Source organism: Armigeres subalbatus, chromosome 3 (assembly GCF_024139115.2).
Source record: "Armigeres subalbatus isolate Guangzhou_Male chromosome 3, GZ_Asu_2, whole genome shotgun sequence".
NCBI lineage: Eukaryota > Metazoa > Arthropoda > Insecta > Diptera > Culicidae > Armigeres > Armigeres subalbatus.
The window spans coordinates 110108886-110129152 of NC_085141.1; the positions used below are offsets into that span (position 1 = coordinate 110108886).

General features: G+C 39.8%; 2 protein-coding genes across 2 annotated transcripts in view; both read left to right on the forward strand.

Moving 5' to 3' along the window:
- The first annotated feature begins 668 nt into the window (after window positions 1-668).
- LOC134224736 (monoacylglycerol/Diacylglycerol O-acyltransferase) overlaps window positions 669-20267 on the forward strand; it is a 61486-nt gene continuing 41887 nt past the window's right edge. Inside the window, exon 1 of the mRNA XM_062704267.1 lies at window positions 669-787. The gene's annotated coding sequence lies outside the window, so the exon portion shown is untranslated. The remainder of the gene's footprint in view (window positions 788-20267) is intronic.
- Window positions 3677-12042, forward strand: LOC134224738 (NKAP family protein CG6066-like). Its single transcript, XM_062704268.1, has 8 exons — window positions 3677-3908; window positions 4193-4605; window positions 5636-6059; window positions 6351-6997; window positions 8233-8557; window positions 8705-8881; window positions 10964-11460; window positions 11687-12042. The coding sequence occupies exons 5-8, from the start codon at window positions 8492-8494 to the stop codon at window positions 11847-11849; spliced, it is 903 nt and encodes a 300-aa protein (XP_062560252.1). The 5' UTR covers window positions 3677-3908; window positions 4193-4605; window positions 5636-6059; window positions 6351-6997; window positions 8233-8491; the 3' UTR covers window positions 11850-12042.

A 20267-nucleotide genomic window follows, 5' to 3' on the forward strand; every position in this document is an offset into this window, starting at 1 on the left:
TAATGATGCTCTAAGAGAACAATAGAATTCTCGCTTAATTTTTCAAAAGGACCTAATTAACATTTTTTTTCATGAATTAATTTGAATACTGCAATCAATAGCTTTCATGTTGTTCTGTTGATTGCGCTATTGTGTCGCCAGCACTAAATTGTATTCCGACTTCCGACGTTTTACTTCCGAATTTACTTCCGACATCATGAACGTCAGAACAAAATTTGAATTTGCTACCAAAACATTGTCGAAAGAGCGTTTGGAAGTGTGGAAATCGACTTCCGAACCTCAATTTGGTGCCAGCGACGTTGTCATCGAAAGCACCCTATAGGGCACTGCACGGAAACATCTCCTTCTTTTTCGTTCCTCATAAATTTTGACGTTTACTGGCCTTGTTGTTTTCTGATTTCTTTGCAGCGAGAAAGAGACAAAGCAGTCCGTGCAGTGCCCTATAAAGTAATATTTCAAGACAAAATTTTCAAAACGACTTATCTGCTTTTGTAAACAAAGATTCAAACGACGATTTGACGAATCTGATAGCTCTCCCACGCTAACTAACACCATCAATAGCTATAGGTGAAGGTTTCCGCTACCTGTACGGAGTCGCACGGCGGTCGATAGAAAAATAACATTCTTTGTTCAAAAATTAAAATCAAACAGTATTCTGCAGATGGCAGTAAAAGAATCCATCACAGTAATTTGCATTTATGTATTTAAATTTTGTTTATTTTGTTGTACACAAAAAGTTGTTAGTGTAACACTTTGTATTTATCAAGTCAAGGATGTTATATTCACAGTAAGTAATAATTTTAGAGCTAGAGCTATATATTTACTTTCGTTCAAAATACTTTCTGTTTCTCATTGACCGAAATAAAATACAATTTCCTTAGATTTATCCGAAAATATGAATAATGTAATGTTATGTGTTTTATTAAACACACCCCGAGACCAATCTTTTGGGGGTAAGTTCCCACAACACGAGGCTTTCGGGCCTTTCTTGATTCTTGATTCAGAATATTGGTCCATGACCAGAGGTAGAGATGAATGTGCACCACCACCGGTAGTATTGGGCGTTTTTTCTGTGCGCGACTTCCGAAGAATTTTTGGTGCACGAATTCGCGAAGTCGAAGCAAATTGACCAGTGCATGATGACGTAGGTTGACAGTTCACAGAGCTTTTTCTCCGGGACGGACAGCTTCCGATAAAAATGTTTCGTCATTTTATTCGCATGTAGATGTTCTTTGCGATTGATTTCTTGCTGAATGCAAAGAATAACACTAAAATATTCGGATCACAGCAATTTTGAACTACAAATATGAAATTTAATTTTCCCTTCATCGATTTTTCTTCTAACACCTTGTAAACAAGCTCTGTGAACTGTCAAAATAAGTGAGGTTAAGTTAGAGTTTGCATTGGTCTATTCTGCTCTTCCCTCCTATGGGAAACCCCATTGCTATCTGTCAGAGTTTGAGTGAAACATGGCCGCCATCTCCTTCTCGCTGTTGCTCTACTGTAAAAACCCATAAAGAACTGTCATTGTTTGTGCGAAGAATTTTGCTTCGACTTCGCGAATTGGCATTGGTTGCACGAAGAAGAAGTCGAAGGATGATATGGTCGGGGTTCAGGCAAACCGCACTAAATAAAAGACAAGTCCAAATCCGTACTGCTTTCCGTTTTTAATTAAATTGCTTCTAGAATTTCTGTGAAGAGTTAAAAAAATTTCAGTATGCTTCCCCGTGTAATATTTTTCAAATATGGTCGGGGTTCAGCCAAATCGCACCAAGCGCCAACGAAAAATTACCGATTTTCCTGCTAAAACTTTCGTTTAGCAGATTTAATTGATCGCAAATCGTATCGGATATCCCTTAAGGCCATAACTGAGGATATCCTACACTGCTGTTAAATGCGCGAGCGGTCGAAGTGCGCGAGCAGTCAACTTCATCATGGGCAACAAAAAAAGGGGGGCAGCATAAAGGTTCCCCCAAACAAACGCGATGCGACAATCGCGACACGATTCTATCGCTTGGCGACAGCGATTCTGTCGCCGTTGGTACGGAAGCGTAAATAGAACATTGCCTGCAGTGACCCAACGATAGAATCGCGGCGACTAGTTGTCGCCGTCGCAGCGATGAAATCGCTTAGGTCTGGGGGAGCCTTAAAAGTGCGCGAGCAGAATCAAGTGCGCGAGCAGTTTTGCGCGAGCCTAATATAACTTGCATGCAAGATGCTCGCGCAAATCTTCAAATTTTGCCGCAATGTTGAGCTAATTAAATCTAATATGTTTAATTATTAAAAAAAAAGGTAAATACTTCAAAATTGGATGTAGTAAAATAAAAATGAAACCAAATAATTTTCTTCTCTATATTATTCCTGGATATGACTGAACCACAAAAAAATGATTACCTTCCGGGACTCACATAGTTCTGGATCACTCATACTTGTGAACGACAAGCAAGCTGTACTTTTTACAATGGCGCGAGTCCCGGAATGCTCATCCACCCCAAAAGTTGATAGTGCCTTTCTCCACGCAGCTATATGGGAAGAGGAAGAACCGACGCACATATCGTGTTACAAATTTAGAACGATTTATTCTAAACAAATGAATCCAAAATACTATTAAGAATGAAAATATTTGCAAATAATCAATAGTTAGGAAACACTACGAAGGTCCCAGGTGGTTTAGTTTACCTGGGTAGGCCTAAGGGGCTGAGAAATAGTCGCATAATTGACACAGTACTGGTATATGGAGATAGGACAACTATTGCAAATATTCAATAGTTAGAGTATGTTTTAGGCACTTCAGTCACCCCGTGACCTCATCAAGGGAAGCACTAAGGAGGTCCCAGGTGGTTTAGTTTACCTGGCTGGGCCTAAGGGGCTGAGAAATAGTCGCATAATTGACACAGTACTGGTATATGGAGATAGGACAACTATTGCAAATATTCAATAGTTAGAGTGTTTTAGGCACTTCAGTCACCCCGTGGCCTCATCAAGGGAAGTACCAAGAAGGTCCCAGGTGGTTTAGTTTACCTGGGTAGGCCTAAGGGGCTGAGAAATAGTCGCATAATTGACACAGTGCTGGTATATGGAGATAGGGCAACTATTGCAAATATTCAACAGTTAGAGTATGTTTTAGGCACTTCAGTCACCCCGTGACCTCACCAAGGGAAGTACTAAGAAGGTCCCAGGTGGTTTAGTGTACCTGGGTAGGCCTAAGGGGCTGAGAAATAGTCGCATAATTGACATAATAGTGATATATGGAGATAGGACAACTATTGCAAATAATCAATAGTTAGAGTGTTTTAGGCACTTCAGTCACCCCGTGGCCTCATCAAGGGAAGCACTAAGAAGGTCCCAGGTGGTTTAGTTTACCTGGCTAGGCCTAAGGGGCTGAGAAATAGTCGCATAATTGACACAGTACTGGTATATGGAGATAGGACAACTATTGCAAATATTCAATAGTTAGAGTGTTTTAGGCACTTCAGTCATTGACGAATACATAGACCGAAATGTCCGGTACAAAGCCATCAGAAAATCGGGCACCATGTCTTCTTCTTCATTTTAAAGAAAATACCCCTCGTGGGTGACGAATTACATTACATAAATATTTTACGAGCGCTGACTTACCCCTCTCGGCGTTTTGAGTGTTTTGACAGTTTGTCTGTTTGTTTTTCTCCCTCACCTTGCGTCGTCGTTTCGTATAGAAAATAATGTTTCTTTGTGCAGAATGAAGTAAATGAGAGCCGCTTCCATTAATAAAAACGGAAAGGATTTAGTTGACCGGAACCTGGTTCGCCGTTCGCTCTTATCATCGTCATCGAAAAATGAAAAATGGGCAAAAAATGTGTGGTGCACGGCTGCGGAAGCCGAACCGGAGATACGGTTTCATTTTACGGATTTCCGAACGATCCTGACACGTAAGTACTCTGTGATTGAATATGTATCTGAGAGCACCTAATATTAAGCAAGCAGTAAGGAAATTTAAGTTCAACGTCATGGAAAGATACGACATTGTTGTTTCATAACGGCGAAAGTCTCAAACGTAAACATTGACTTTTTCCGCTGATTCCATTTTTCTCGTTTAGTTTTTAATTACAATTCGTTCTAAATTTCATACGGGATTTTTAAAATCGGAGTCTCATATGTATTGTTAGTCGCGAAAATGTTCTAATGTTTTAACTCACGTTTTTCTCTTCCATAGGTTGACAAAAACAGCATCCCTGGAAAAACGTTTGACTCTGCCACTAGTGCAGCTGCGAGAAGCTGTGAATCGATAGCGAACGCATGTAGAAGATGCGAAGCCGTTTACCGAACAAACAGCACGGAGATACTAACAATAGTTAATTTCCAGTGAAAAGGTTATTCTCGAGGCGAATCCCTGAAAATTATCAATACGTGCAATTCGATTCTAATGGAAGCCAGCCAGGAGATACCGAACCATTTGCTGGAGAAACAGTCTGTCGTGACTTCACGTCGTGATTGGTACAACGAACGTGGAACAATCCCAAATCGGTGCCGATAGAAAGAAATGAAAGACAAACTGTAGTAATTGAACTATTAGGAGCAAGAAAACAATCTGCGTTTCAGTGCCACCTCGCGGTAAAACAGAAAATGGTAAGGCAATAAGGGACCGACTGTTTACTTCGATGACATTTACTTCCAGGGTGCAGCAGCCGTAAAAAGTGTAGACAACAACCTTCCGTGCACCATGTTTACGATACTCGTCACTGAGTGGCGATACCGGCGTTTCTGTCTGTGTTGTTAAGCCTGCAACTCTATGTTCTGAGATTTTCATAATTTTCACCATGAGCTCATGGAAGAATGGTAGTTGGAAATCGATAAAATGTATGGGAAAATCAGGTATTTCGCAAATTTATGGAAAATGAAGGTGTTTTAGAAGAAAGTAGAGATAAGGAATGAAGTATGAGGTGAAAAGATTATCTCCTGCACTTAGTTTGCACTGATTAGTAGTTTTATAGTGTTGAAATTTCGATTTTACTACCACTGGAAAAACGCCATCTCTTGCATTAATCGTTTTGACTGGTACCTTATTGATTTTTCCTTCGATACTCCTATAGTATTTACTTACTTAGCTTACTTAGTGTCTGTTCAAATATTACGTAACGCGAAAAACGATGTTTTTAAGAACCCCCACCCCCTCGTAACAATCTGTAACAAATTTCAGAACTACCCCCACCCCTATGCGCAACGCGTAACAAAAACAGTTTAATGAAAAAAGTATTGTTTTGGTAACATTTGAAACACGGTACAATAAATTATTATGTATTGTATATTGTATGAATATTTTTTAAAAATTTTAATCTTTTTTCTCTGCAATTAATTTGCTACGCGTAACAAAATCTTAAAGGACCACCACCCCCTACATTTTGCGTAACAAATCTCGCTTAACTTTTCAAAAGGACCTAAGTAACATTTTTTCATGAATTAATTTGAATAGTGCAATCAACAGAAAAACATGAAAGCTTTTAATTGCAGTACTCAAATTAATTCATGGAAAAATTGTTACTTAGGTCCTTTTGAAAAGTTAAGCGAGAAATCGTAACAAAAATTAAAGAACCCCCACCTCGTACTGGTTACGTAATATTTGAACAGACCCTAATCTATCTATTTGTTATTGTTTTAGTCGAGCTCCCATATTTTGTATATTCGTACAGAGCTTATACTGGCAAAAAACCAGACATCTCAGTGTTTGATGAAGAGAAGAACTGTGCCCTGCGTTAAACCACGAAGACCCCGTTATTCGTATGAAAGCTACTCAGTTGCTTTCTATGGTTCATAAAAATCTTTCATCCGACTTGTTGTCCGAGACACAGACAACACATACTACTGCAACGACTGTGACCGGTTGAAAAACCATTAGGTAATTCCAGCTATTCTGGAGGGTGTTGACACTTGCCTCTATTAAACACTTCCGGCGTGGTTCGGCCGTCAAACTTTCCAGCTACCAGTTTTTGAACATTCCTTGTCCGAGCCAAGCGAAGGATGAACGTGCCAAATACAAAAAGTTGCTGGTGGCCAAGATGGATTCGTTACGATTGCTGGTGCTGGTAAGTATGTAGTGCACCCTTATAAGCCTGAGTTATAAGCCTCAAACGCAATGCCAGCGGAACGGTGACGGAAACGGCAAATTTGACAGAAAATATATGGGCTGACTGTCAAATCTTGCCGTTTTGGTCGCCGTTCCGCTGCATTGCGTTTGACAGAGATACAGATACAGAGAAAAGTTTTCTTAAGCTGTAAAACTTGGAATCATATTCTATGTTTTTTCAATATCTACCTACTTTTGAGCTAATCATAATATGTTGATATACCTATTATAAAATGGTCCATATTTGCAGAAAAAAATATTGCGGAGCGTTTGACATACCGGATATGAAAAACACTTGGACGATATATGGAATACTTTGAAATTGGAGCTGATGCCAGGTGGTGGCAACAAGGAATATCTGATATTTGAACTGGCGCTGGAAACAAAAATGTTGTAAAATGTTTGAAAACGGTATCAAAGTTCCACTGGCCTGTGCGAGAGGACCGTACGAGTCAGCACATTTTGTGGCTAATAAGCTTCTGCCTATGACATTATCCCAATTAAAGGAGGACGCAATCACGGAACATCTCGTGCTAAACCGAACATTGTTGGTTTGCATGAGGAAGGAACATGACATCTTGAAATAAATGGATCAGCAGCCGCTCGAAGTTGTGCAAAAGCAGTTTGTCCAAATTCCAATTTCATCTGGGAATGCTGACCACAATCCTAACTATTTAGGAAAACATCCTAGATTTGAAGTGTGGCCTGGATCATTAATTGGAATCTACAGAAAACGACTTGATGATTCCCGGCCTTTCTAGATGGAAGAGATGAAGCGGAATCCAGTCGAAGAAACGGTCTAACAGGACGAGCATGTTTTCCCGAAACCGATGTTTTGCGATTTTTGGAGTGGGACGAAGAATATACCGTGGATTTTTCTGGCACCTGCAGCCAATGGTGAGTCTGATCAGATATGTTTTTGATTTTCACAGCGCGTACAAATAAACCCAAGGGTCTTTCTAAAATTACGTAACGCACCCTTCCCCTCGTAACACTTTTTGAATGGTGGGTTTATTATTTTTTTGTATGGATCGTAGCGCTCGGCTTGACCCCCTCCCCCTTCAGCGTTACGTAATTTGTAAAAGGCCCTCAACAGGAATTCCCGACAGATTGCATTTTGGAATCGGCCTTCTAAAATGGCGATTCAACCATTATGTTGAATTTTCATTTATTGTATTAAACGGAAGAGATAACAGTTGAGTTTTAATAACATATTTGATATCGCCAACATTGCATAACATTTTAGATGCGCGGCTACAAAGCAAGACTATGCTGATGGTGACTGGGTTCGATTCCCGATGTCGGTCTAGGCGATATTTTATATGGAAATTGTCTCGACTTCCCAGGGCATAAAAGTATCATCGTGTTAGCCTCATGGTGAAATGGTGACTTGGCTTAGAAACCTCACAGTCAATAACTGTGGAAGTGCTTAATGAACACTAACCTGCTAGGCGGCAATGTCCCATAGTGGGGGATGTAATGCCAATGCAGAAGAAAATGTACATATACTATATATAATAGCCTTGTACTATATAATAGCCCTGTTCGTCTGTCCGGTGACTAGCTAACCAACCAGACGCAGCACGCACAAAAAATAAAATATTGGACACCTCAATTCTTTTTTACTATCAGATGCAGAAAACAAAACCAGTGACAACCTTAGACAACCAGACACAGCATTTGATTAAAAAAAATCACAGAAAACAGACGTTAAAAATTTTGTTTTTTTTAATGCATGAATGAACCGTTTATTATGAAAAAAAAAACACCTGCCACGGGCGCTACTGCGTCCACAAATAAACTATGTAGTTGCATATAAAGCTTCTGTTTGGAATGGGATTAATGTAGGGAAATATCTGTAGCTTTGTGTAGTTGTGCTTTTCTTTTTTGGTTTTTGAAATAATATATCATGATGTCAGATGTGACCACCGTTTAGGGAACGTCCACAAATTACGTAACACTTAGAGGGGGGAGAGGGTGGGGGTTGAGTGAAGTGTGACGATTCATACATAATTTTCAGAAGCTTCATACAAAAAGTGTGACATAGGGGGGAGGGGGGGTTGAAAAAGTCCAATTTTTGTGTTACGTAATTAATGGATCTTCCCTTATTGATTTGTATTTACCTATTCTAGCCTGCAAAGCGTGATTGAAGAAACCCAAAGTGCCATACAGCAACAAGGACAATTACCACGACTAGTGACCGGAATCGAACTGGAATCCTTTTCCGATTATATGAGTACATGGACACTTGGTTGGCCACATCACCGATGCTGCTATGCCTGGCTCCATAACCGTCGGTCTTGAGCGATGTTTCTCCAGTTTTCCCGAATGTCCGATTCCGAAAGGTCCGATTCCACCGCAAACAGCCAGCGTGTTAGTGGCCTTCCATGAATGCACCACCAGCGGTTCTCAACGTATCGACATATAATATTCTACGTATGCAGTCACAAACAGCAGGTAAGAAATACTTGAACTTGGGATTTCGAATGGAATTCTTTTTGGGATTCCAAAGGAATCCTTTATCTGAATGAAATCCTTTTGAGATTCCGAATGGTGATGTTTCTACTTTACAATTGCATCAGATTCCCGGGTCTTCAATTCTAGTCTAGTGGATCGATTGAGATTCCTATAGACTTGATCCTAGGTAGCGATATTCCGGCGGCGACGCATGCTACTAAAGAACTGGAAGACCACAATCTGATTGCTATCTTGGAAGGTGATGATGCGAACATTACGGAACAGCGACCGAAATTTAAGTTAAAGTCGGTGGTTGCGACGAAGGTATGTATGCTGGAGGGCAACTGTTGGAGGAAATTTATATGTCTATCGTAGATGAACAAGATGTCGAGTCGGAAAAGAAGGAACGGGAACGACAGATTGTTATGAGACAAATGGCCAATCTTCCGGTTTGCCAAGAGGTCGCAAACCAGTTAGGCCTGCTAATAACTGGATTCCAAATGGAATTCTATTAGGATTCCAAATGAACCAGTCTTTTGATTTCCGAATGATTTTTTTTTAGATTCCGAACGAAATCCGTCTAAGATTAGGATTGAAATCATCTTGAGATACCGAATGGAATCTTTATGAGATTCCGTATGGAATCTTTTTGGGATTTCAAAATGAATCCTTTATCTGAATGGAATCCTTTTAAATTCCAAATGGAATTCTTTTGGGAGCCGGAATGGAATTCTTTTGAGATTCCAAACGAAATCCTTTTGAAATTTCGAATGGATTCTTTCTAAGATTGCGAATGGAATCCTTTTGGGATTTCGAATGGAGTATTTTTGGTATACCGATTGAAATCCTATTGAGACTCGTATGCTATCGCTTTGAGATTTTAAGTAGTATCCGTTTGTTTGATATTCCTAGTAGAATCCTGTTGGGATTCCGAATGGAATTCGCCAGGTAAGGGTTGCGTGCATAGCTGTTATTGTAGCCTGGGAACTGTTGTCTATCTGACATCAGCTAGAGTGAAAAAGCTGCAAGTATCCGTTTTTTTAACCAATTTTATTTGCTAATTATCTAATACATGCATTTATCTCTTAGACTAGGTGTTCCGTGTTTTCTTAACACTATCATCCTTATTTGCTATATTACGCTTTTAGTTATTATTAATACATTTCAATTGCCTCTGGCAGTTAGGATATTGTCTCTGGTTGAATTAAACCATGTAGGAATTACAATGTTTTCAACCTAAACTAAACTTAACCTAATTTATACTAAGGGTACAAGGAGCTAATCGTTGCAATAGAAGATTGCAACAATTTTTGTCTAAAATTCGAAATTATTTTGTTGGACATTTGTTGCAATGTCTCAATATTAGAAATTCTATGAAGTCCATTGGTATTATACCACGGAGGCAACTTCAGAATCATTTTCAAAATTTTATTTTGAATCCTCTGAAGTGCCTTCTTTCTGGTATTGCAGCAACTAGTCCATATTGGCACAGCATCCAACATGGCTGGTCTAAAAATTTGTTTGTAAATCAAAAATTTGTTCTTAAGACAAAGTTTTGATTTTCTGTTTATAAGTGTCTGACACTTAATATATTTGTTACATTTGGCTTGGAGGCCTTCAATGTGATTTTTAAAAGTTAATTTTTGATCTAGCAGAAGTCCTAAATATTTAGCATCTAGACCAATTAATTGGAACCCCATTCATAGTGACAATATGTCTGCTAGAAGGTTTCAAACAAGAAGCTCTCGGCTTATGTGGGAGTTTTGGAAGCATTCGGGGAAATTTTCCATTTTTGCAAGTAAGTGGAGAAAATATCCAAACTTTTTTGCAATCTACTACAAATGACACGAAGGCTTCGCCCTTTGGCTGAGAGACCAGTGTCATCTGCAAACAAAGATTTTTGACACCCTGGTGGTAAATCAGGTAAGTCAGAAGTAAAAATGTTATACAATATGGGCCCCAGTATGCTGCCTTGGGGAACACCAGCTCTAACCGGTAATCTATCAGATAGAATTCAGTGCAGTGAGCGATCTGATAAATAATTTTGGATCAGTTTAATAATGTACAGAGGAAAATTAAAATTCATCAATTTAACAATCAAACCTTCATGCCAAACACTGTCAAATGCTTTCTCTATAAGCAACTCCAGTCGAATATCCTTCAGATTTGTTGAGCCGAATTAAGTTCGTAACTCTTAATAACTGATGAGTGGTTGAATGCCCATGGCTCATCAGCAAAAATAGAATTGTCATTAATATGAACCATCATTCTATTTAAAAAAATCTTTTCAAACAGTTTGCTTATTGAAGAAAGCAAACTGATTGGGCGATAACTAAAAGCCTTCGCTGGATTTTTGTCCGGCTTCAAAATTGGAACAACTTTCGAACCTTTCACCTTTTTTTCCAGCCATTGCCATTCATGAAATCCAATAAGAAGAACCGCAAAAAGAATAAGCATATTAAGAAGAAAAAGAAGGTATCTTCCTCATCATCCGCGGATTCGTCATCATCGGACAACAACGAGGAGGAAGAGGAGTGGGTCGAAAAGTCGGGTAGCAAAGCGGAAGCCACAGCCGGAACTTCCATGGGTAGTGGTGGCGCGGACGAGGAACTGGGCGATGGCGTCGTGGGACCGACCAAAACCAGCCGTAATCTAAGCCAGGACTTTGGTCGGGCACTGCTGCCTGGTGAAGGTGCCGCGATGGCCGCCTATGTGACCGAGGACAAGCGAATTCCGCGGTGTGGTGAAATCGGGCTTACATCGGACGAGATTGAGGGTGAGGGTGCCGCGATGGCCACCTATGTGACCGAGGACAAGCGAATTCCGCGGCGTGGTGAAATCGGGCTTACATCGGATGAGATTGTCAACTTTGAGGACTTTGGATACGTGATGAGTGGTAGCAGGTAAGTTTTATCACTTTTTTTTAATCACTCTGTCGTTTTACTAATTTTCGTATATGTACTTTCATTAATGCGCTGCTTTTCCATTAAGCTTTTCGTTTTTTTAGTTTTTTTATTTTTTGTTCTTCTATTCTCGCTTCGGCTATCTTTTACTTTTGCCATGATTTTCTTCTTTATATGGATGTGTTCATTTAAAATATAATGAATAACATAATTTTTCTTTTTTCAGACATCGTCATATGGAGGCGGTCCGTATTCGTAAGGAAAATCAAATCTATTCTGCGGACGAAAAACGAGCGCTGGTCATGTTCAGCAAGGAAGAACGTCAGAAGCGCAAAAACAAGATCCTGTCACAGTTCAAGGAGATGATCAGCTCTAAACAACCCCAATGACAAGCGTTGAGTAGTTTAGCGTTAACAGGCGTTAACTAGTATTAACTGCGGGCGTGCTCTCAGGTTCGTCTCCATACTTATTTTCTGCCACATCGCCATTCAGATGCCCTTCGTAGTGCTGCCGCCACCTTTGGGTTATCTTTTATATTACTGTTTTTAAATAATATGGACCTATGGACAATGAAAAATATAATACCTACTTCCATTTCAGAGCCTTTGGATGAGACAACGTATCATGAAGCAAATAAAAGCGTATCGACTACTGCGATTGGTACCAGTATCGGTGATCCTAATGATAAAATATGGAAAAACAACAACACAACTCCAATCTGCAAAATCGAAATGCAAAATTGTTCAGATCAAACTGACTTCGAAGATGCAGTTCCGGTCATTGTAGTTGAGTCACAAAACTTTACCCCAGTTGACGCCACACCTACCGTCATGGACACTGCGGATGACAATTTACTGCCAAACTCGGACCCGATGTTTGCACTCCTGTTCACCAAGTGAAAAACGTGACTAGCGTAATTCAAGAATTGCATGAAGCTGACCGAGAACTTTCCGAGAACCAAATTCCTCGAGCCCAAAACAAAGTGAGAATGTTGGACATTTTGATGAAGTAGCTTGTACTGAAAAAACTACCGAGTTGAGCACGCAGCAATCAGATGAGTTGGAGTGGAATTAGGAAATTGTGAAAGCACCGAAATGAACCTACGGTCGTTCTAGACAGAAACAGTTTTAATCGATCCACCGGACAAGCTTAAGGTAGTTGACTCCCATGGCTGGCGCTGGGTACATGTAGAAGAGTCCGATGACAACGACGTCAATTTACATCAAAATCTGTGGGATGGAAAACTCAGGAAACTCAGGACGACGAGGCATTGCAAATACAGAAAAAAATCGAAACAGGAAGTGAAATTCTTCGAATATCTGAAGATTATAACGTTCTGAACCCTCAAGATGCCAATCAACCAATTGTTGAATCTGAACCAGAATTACCACCTGCAACATCTGCCTCGGTGTCATCACAAAAAACTATGTTAAACACTTGACAAAATCAAGACGTTCGCATTAAAAAGAAAATCTGAAGCAATCCAATCGAAGGCCAAAGAACAGGCACCCAAATCATAAAAGGTAATCGTAAATCAGATATTTTTTTTGTTCTCGAAAATAATTTTATTTCTTTTCTACTTTAAGCGCATTCTAAAACACATCGCATTGAAATGGTCAACTAGCCCATCTGTCGGAAAACCGAAAAGACCGCCTCGTGAAAGCACGGTAGTTAATCCACGTCAACGGCACGCAGTTCAAACGAAAGCTCTCTCGTTGTTGGATGCTCTTTTTAGGCAACCCAAACTGCCACCGTTGCAACGCACGTCTTCTACAACTCCTTGCCCTTCGTCGCGGTCCGCATCTCGTTCCTCGGTAGTTCCAATGCCTATCGTCGTATCAAGAATGAAAAATCAAGGCTTTCGGAAATTTTGAGGATGTTGAGGTCGGCTGAAAGGAACGCAGAAAAATTTGCATGAGTTGTGGGCTTTGCTGAATTTTCTGTTGCCGGATATTTTCAACATCGGAAATGATTTTGACTCCTGACTCCTCGACGCTAATGAATGCATCGGGGGACGCTAATGAATGCATCAAAATGATTGATCGTTTCCATGTGGTATTGAAGCCTTTCTTGCTCCTGACGTCGAAGGTATAGACGAGGGTGCTGCCAACACGGCGGTCAACACGTGCGAAAATCAAGTTATTAATCAAGTGGTTAAATTGGTTATTCAACAAAGGCGTTTTGTGGACAACAAAATCATGTTGAACATCATTCGATTCAGCATCAATTGCGTTTTCGACCATATGTTGCAGAAAGGTGAAAAGCAAACCGCAGAGCAAGCTGCCAAGCAGGTCGAATCTACGAACCCAAAGTATCGATACCTCCCCTTCCTCCGAAGCAACCAATTGTTCACGACTCAAGGTTCCCAAGAATCCGGACCTGGGCATGGAAGCAAGCAAGGTCCAATAGAAGGAACAGCGTAATATCTACAAAGCGGACCCGCTCAGAGATTAGGAGCTTCTCGGGAAAGAATCGCTGCTGACGCAAGGCTTCACCTACTGGAACAAACAAGACTTCAGTCAGTTCAAAAGTCAAAACCAACGAATCGGTCGGAATGGCATTGAAAACATTGCCAAGGAGGTGGAGGGCAAACATCGAAAGAGGTTATGGAGTACAGTGCGGACTTCTGTGAACGTTGCCACGAAATGCAGGACATTTAGCAGCTGATGATCAGATCGAACGGAGCGAGGCGATGATTCAACACCGGGCTTGGAAATGCGGAGTGACGTTAAGCTAGCAATTGTTTTGTGTGTATAATGATTTGTACTATGTTTACAAAAATAGTATTCGTGAATTAAAATATTAAATAAAACGAAAACGGAATATTCAATTTACAATACGTGAAGTTTTAATATGACATACTACACTAAAATTGAAAGCGCACATTACTTGTCTTTTTGGAAAGCTATACTGTTAATTCGAAAGTAAAATACACATTTAGTTTTGAGAGGAAAGTGTTATTTTGAAAAATCAACTCTTGTCACAGTTCTTACCGAAGTGACATTCTTGTACTTGTAATAGATTTTACAGTTTCATACTTTCTACTGAAAATCACTAACTAATTTTCTTAACTTTACCAACATTTTATTAATTTTACCAACGATTTTTTTTGTGTGTGGTTTCCAGTATTATTGGATTGAATACCGCTACCACCATACTGCCCATGATCGCATAAATGTAACATTTGCATTTTGGTTGATTTTCTAAATCGTTTGTCAATCCTTTTCACAAACTCAATCATTTCACGCTTACCACCAATAAGCAAGATAGTAAAGCCTATTTTATTATTGTTACGATGCAGTAAATTAAGCTTTCTGAACGATTCACAGGCTTTTTACAAAATAAACAAAAATGCGAGTGTTACAAGTATGCGATCATGGGCAGCATACTGGTCAAACAACTTCACAATCTGATGTGTGAAATTGAATTCGACCATATAGTTATATTTTCCTTTGATTTGATGTAGGTAAACATTACATTGCCGCAGGCATTCGTCGCGACAACTCAACCCGTATACTCTAAGTAATAATGTGAGAAATTTATGAATATTAATAGTAAACCCGATAGAGGTCAATTTATGCATTGAATAATTCAGTTTTCAGAAGGACTAAAACCCGCTCATTGTTGCTATCAGGACGCTCAAAGTAGAGAATCCACTGAATTGTAAGATCCCAATCTAGCATAGTAAAAGTTACCAAACTAAGTATTCTCTTTTTATTTTAGTTTTGAAGCAACCGTAAATATACTGCTATCAATCCTCAGTGAAAACTTCTTTCATCAGAGGTAAACAAAAATGGAAATGACAACTGTTGTCAAACTGACGTGATTCGAATTGAGGGGCTTCTCAATGGTCGAGTGATTGTAATAATTGTAACCCGTCACTCCCCAGGGGTATATAGTGGTGCCCGAAAAAATGGCCACCACTCCGTCTATGTATTCGTCAATGCTTCAGTCACCCCGTGGCCTCATCAAGGGAAGCACTAAGAAGGTCCCAGGTGGTTTAGTTTACCTGGCTAGGCCTAAGGGGCTGAGAAATAGTCGCATAATTGACACAGTACTGGTATATGGAGATAGGACAACTATTGCAAATAATCGATAGTTAGAGTGTTTTAGGCACTTCAGTCACCCCGCATTAAGGGAAGCACTAAGAAGGTCCCAGGTGGTTTAGATTACCTGTGACGATGCCACGTTCAAAACTCCCCACTTTCAATGTATAAAACGAATGCTTTGTATTTGCCTCTTCCTTGATTCGTGCAGCCAGCAGTACCTCGTCCAGCGCACATCAATCGGTGCACCGAAATTAAAACCTCACTGTATACTAAAAACGAAGCATTCGTTCGTTTTTGAACAAATTTTCCAAGGCTTGCTTAAAAGTGACAGTTCGGAAATTATGAAATCCCCCGCTCATAAGAATGGCTGGTTGTACCAAGCAAGACCAACAAAACATCTATCGAAAATGATTCAATATCTGTCAAAAGTAAGGGTTATTTGGAAATTTTTGAACTGTCACTTTTAAGTTTTTATCCATTTTAATTCACGAATCGGACCAAAGCCTGAGTAAATAGAATATGTAATACTAAGTTGCACTGCACTGCCATAATCTGATGATCATCGACGTATAGGGTAAAATGCCCAATAGTGGACCCCCTAGTAGAGGGATTTTGCTCTTTCTGCCAAAAAGAAAATTTTCAATATCCTAATAATTTCTCGTAATATCTAATACAGTAACCGTTCAATAACTGCGGGTTCTATAGGACTCTACCCCTAAACGTGTTTCTAATTGGGAATTTGCTTCCCTATTAGTCTACACTTCATTTGTTTGTCATGTTCCGTTTCGGGATGTTCTTCCCTATCATGAACCATCCAAAATTTGCCTATCCAGGTTTTTACGCTAGCTATAAATCAACAAGGGGTGAATCAAATTTGACATATACCGTGAACTTAATTCAAAGAAGGATATCTTGGTAGCCATGAATTAGATTCTATGTTTCTGTCATATTTGCTAACATCAAAATAACTATGTTTGGAATAATTAGTGCATGCTCTAGAGAATAAATTTGTATTTCGTATATACAGTATCCCCCCGCTTATCCGGACCTCGCTAGTCCGACGACTCGTTAGTTCGGATCTCGCTAATTCGGAATTTTCCGGATTAAAAAGTATCAACACCCATTTAAACACATTATGCAACACATTCGGCGGCGATGATTGAATTTTAGTGGTTTTTAGGTGGTATGTGATCAACAGCTACAAGCAATCCACAAATGAAAGGTCTAGATCGTTTCGCAACACCCAACACGCCACTATGGGAGCACGAAGCTCCCTCGGATTGATCTGGAAGTGGGCTGTTCGTAGCGGGCATGTTCTAGTTACTGTGAATCACAGATCAGATGACGAACCATGCCCAATAAGGTCTGCCTGCATGATTAAAATCCCCATGTGACACCACCCTTGACTATAGTGAAGTAAATTATTTTCCCCGTGTTCACGAGATGAGCCGGCCAAGGGCCGAAAGTCTCGATTATAAAGATAAATAATAATAATGTTTTCCCCGAATTACTGTTTTAAATTCACTTGCAGTACCTAATCGTGATGTTTTTAAATCGATTCTTGAAATGAGTTATGAGCTATTTACATATTTTCTGAGGGTTTCAATCCATTATTCTTCCCATGGTATGATTTGCTCGTTATCAATGCATATTGTATTCTACTTGGAAATTTAAAAAAAAATATCGAGAATTGTACACCAAGAAGCATGCCAAGCTCGTCTTTTATGGACACCTAAAATAAGTAAATGTTTTTAAAATTAGAATATGTTTCCAAAGAATCCATTGATAGAAATATATAAACCATTTTAGGAACATGCTCGAATTTTGAACAAAATTTGGACAGTTCAATGTTTTCATTGAAAATTTTAACTTGCATAAATGGATCTTAGCAATCTATGACTATTGCTAAGATCCATTTATGCAAATTATAGTGGAAAATTATAGTGGACACAGTATGTGTCAAAAGGGGTGATTCAAACCATTATGGCACTGTCGCGTAAAAAGCTGGATAATAGACACCCTCGTCTTGATTTTTTTTTTACAAAATTGTGAAAAAAAAAGGTTTTTTTGGGCCCTTTTTATTTTTAATTTCTTTATTTATTTGTTAGGCACTCTGTGTTACTTTACCGCTACTGTGCCGAGATCTACTGTGGTATTCTGATGTACAGAATCCACACAGAATCTATTTTTAGATTTCCATTACCATTATTGTCGTCGGTGCCAGTCCATCTCGTAGTGAGTCCATTGTGTCCGTTTGTCCATGTCGTGAATCCATTGATAGTGGCATTGTTCGGTTGCCATTTATCCGGGTAACGTTGGAGGAATTCCTCCGAGAGGAACAAGTTGTCAGTCGTCATCAGGCAGCCGTGACGGTCAGGCGCGTCCCCTAAACACCACCGTGTGGGCTGCAGATCCGGCGACTGACGAGGGTTTGGTGGAGGGGCTGGGAATCGAACCCATGACCATTCGCTTGTAAGGCGAACGTGTAGCCAACTACGCTACGGGACCCCCCTTTGGGCCCTTTATGATGCATTTTCGTTATTCTCGCCAACAATGCATTTTCTTTAGTTACAATTTTTTTCTCCTAATTACAATCAGTCTAAAAAAAGATATATTAGTTACCAGATAAAGATTGTCGCTGTCGTCGCTGTCCGGAACATCTTTTGCTGGCGAGGATAGGGGAGCTAAATGTCAGAGAAGAAAATCCAAAAGATTTGACAGCTTGGTACCCAACATGTTCCGGACAGCAGAACAAAGGGAATCGAAGCGACAATCTTTATCTAGTAACTAAAATATATTTTGTCTAAAACAAACATTTACTACCTTAAAGTGTAATGGGTCAAACACAATTGATACGTTTGCGTGCGTTTTGACACTTTTTTTTATTGTAAACGGCAAATCTCGCGTTTAGTCCCTATGGAACTAAGTAACTGTATAGATCGATTTCTCTTCTTCGATGTTTTCTTTTTATTATTGTACCGAATTGCACTAGTTTGTTGATGATTTAATGGTTTGGTGCGATAAAGGATGATTGGATATTGCACCAGAACCAATAATCACGGTTGTATTCCGTGTATAGTAGAAGATCGAAAACTTGTTTTCAATAAAATGAAATATCTGCAGTTATCAGACGTCGCAACTCATTTCTGATTAGTGCGCATGATAGTACATCCATGCGTGCATGATGCGCACTACTAATGAAATATTGTCGGGCCGCTACCAAACCGGACCGCGCGATTGAGCACTCGCGCTGCGCGGCGAGCCGCGACAATTTGAAATATTTCATTAGTAGTATATTTCAAAATGTCGCGACTCGCCGCGCAGCGCGAGTGCTCAATCGCGCGGTCCGGTTTGGTGGCGGCCCGACAATAGCTTTTAAAACAATTGAGTTATTAACAAAATATAAAATCGATTATGAGAAATCGATCAATACAGTTACGTCCCTATCAAACTAAGCGCGAGAATTGACTATTTTCTCAAAAAAAGTTTTGGCCTTTACAATTTGTTTCATTCTAAATCTAATTGCCAACATGTGACCGAATTTATTGTACCGTAAAATCGTGAATTGCTTTAATATTGTATATTTATACCGTCAAATGAGAAAACATCTGCGAGTGCAATCATTAGTCGCCCTGTCCCTGCAGGCGCAGAATGTACAATATACATGTAGCTGTGTGCCATCTTGCTAGAGAAAATATTATTTCGAATAGTATTTCCTTTCATGCGTGGCCTGATCCAAATCGTTTTCAATCAATTCATCATCAAAATCTGACCCAGAAGCGTTTGGCCGCCTTGAATAACATTAATTCCCGTTAGAAACGGTAGTGCTAGAATTGGCGCGAAACATTTCACTAGCGATGAGTCTTGTTTGTATTTGTAGTTACATAAACATAAACATTGAAATATGCTGACAGTATATATATCCAATCTAACAGGGCAGGCTGCTCCACTAACCAGCATATCGAACATCGATTGGGTTCCCAATATTAACATCAAGTCATTAATCTCCACATTGAAATGTATTTCTTCTTCTTATTGGCATTACATCCCCACACTGGGACAGAGCCGCCTCGCAGCTTAGTGTTCATTAAGCACTTCCACAGTTATTAATTGCGAGGTTTCTAAGCCAAGTTAACATTTTTGCATTCGTATATCATGAGGCTAGCACGATGATACTTTTATGCCCAGGGAAGTGGAGACAATTTCCAATCCGAAAATTGCCTAGACAAATGAAATGGCTGTTCGGCCACATTGAGAGTTGACGTAAAGTCAATGTCAACATCTCTCCACGAACAGCCTAGATAGCCGTGTGGTGTCGGCAGCTGGTTATCTGGCTAAGAATAACATTACGGATTGCCTGTTCCAGTGGTAAAAGTCCACCATACAGGTGACCCCTAATTTTCGGTGTGATGCGGCTTTATGCTTACCGTGCCTACGAATGAATGGTTAGGGGGGTCTAATAAGAACCTAACCGCAAACGGAGCCTGTGAAGCACCAGGGCCCCTTCACAGTATTTTAGCCATCGCTGCGCTAACCGGAGCTATGGCGTAGTTGACTTTTTACTTCTCCGAGATAATCGGCTACTCTTATTCAACCTCATCGTGAGGTTAAATAAGAATAGGTTCATGTGTTTTAATTAGTTTTCAACAAATTGTCACCTATATGGATTCGCATTATGCGTTTTTTACAATGTGCTTTGTGTATGTTACCTATATGGATTCGCATTATGCGTTTTTTCACAGTGTACTCTGTGTCTCG

Bases quoted from the DNA above. Each gene is read 5' to 3' on its own strand.
- LOC134224738 (XM_062704268.1), top strand. From the start codon at position 8,492: ATGCACCACCAGCGGTTCTCAACGTATCGACATATAATATTCTACGTA. The intron at 8,558-8,704 runs GTAAGAAATACT...CTTCAATTCTAG, and splicing joins TATGCAGTCACAAACAGCAG to TCTAGTGGATCGATTGAGAT. The intron at 11,461-11,686 runs GTAAGTTTTATC...TTCTTTTTTCAG, and splicing joins TACGTGATGAGTGGTAGCAG to ACATCGTCATATGGAGGCGG.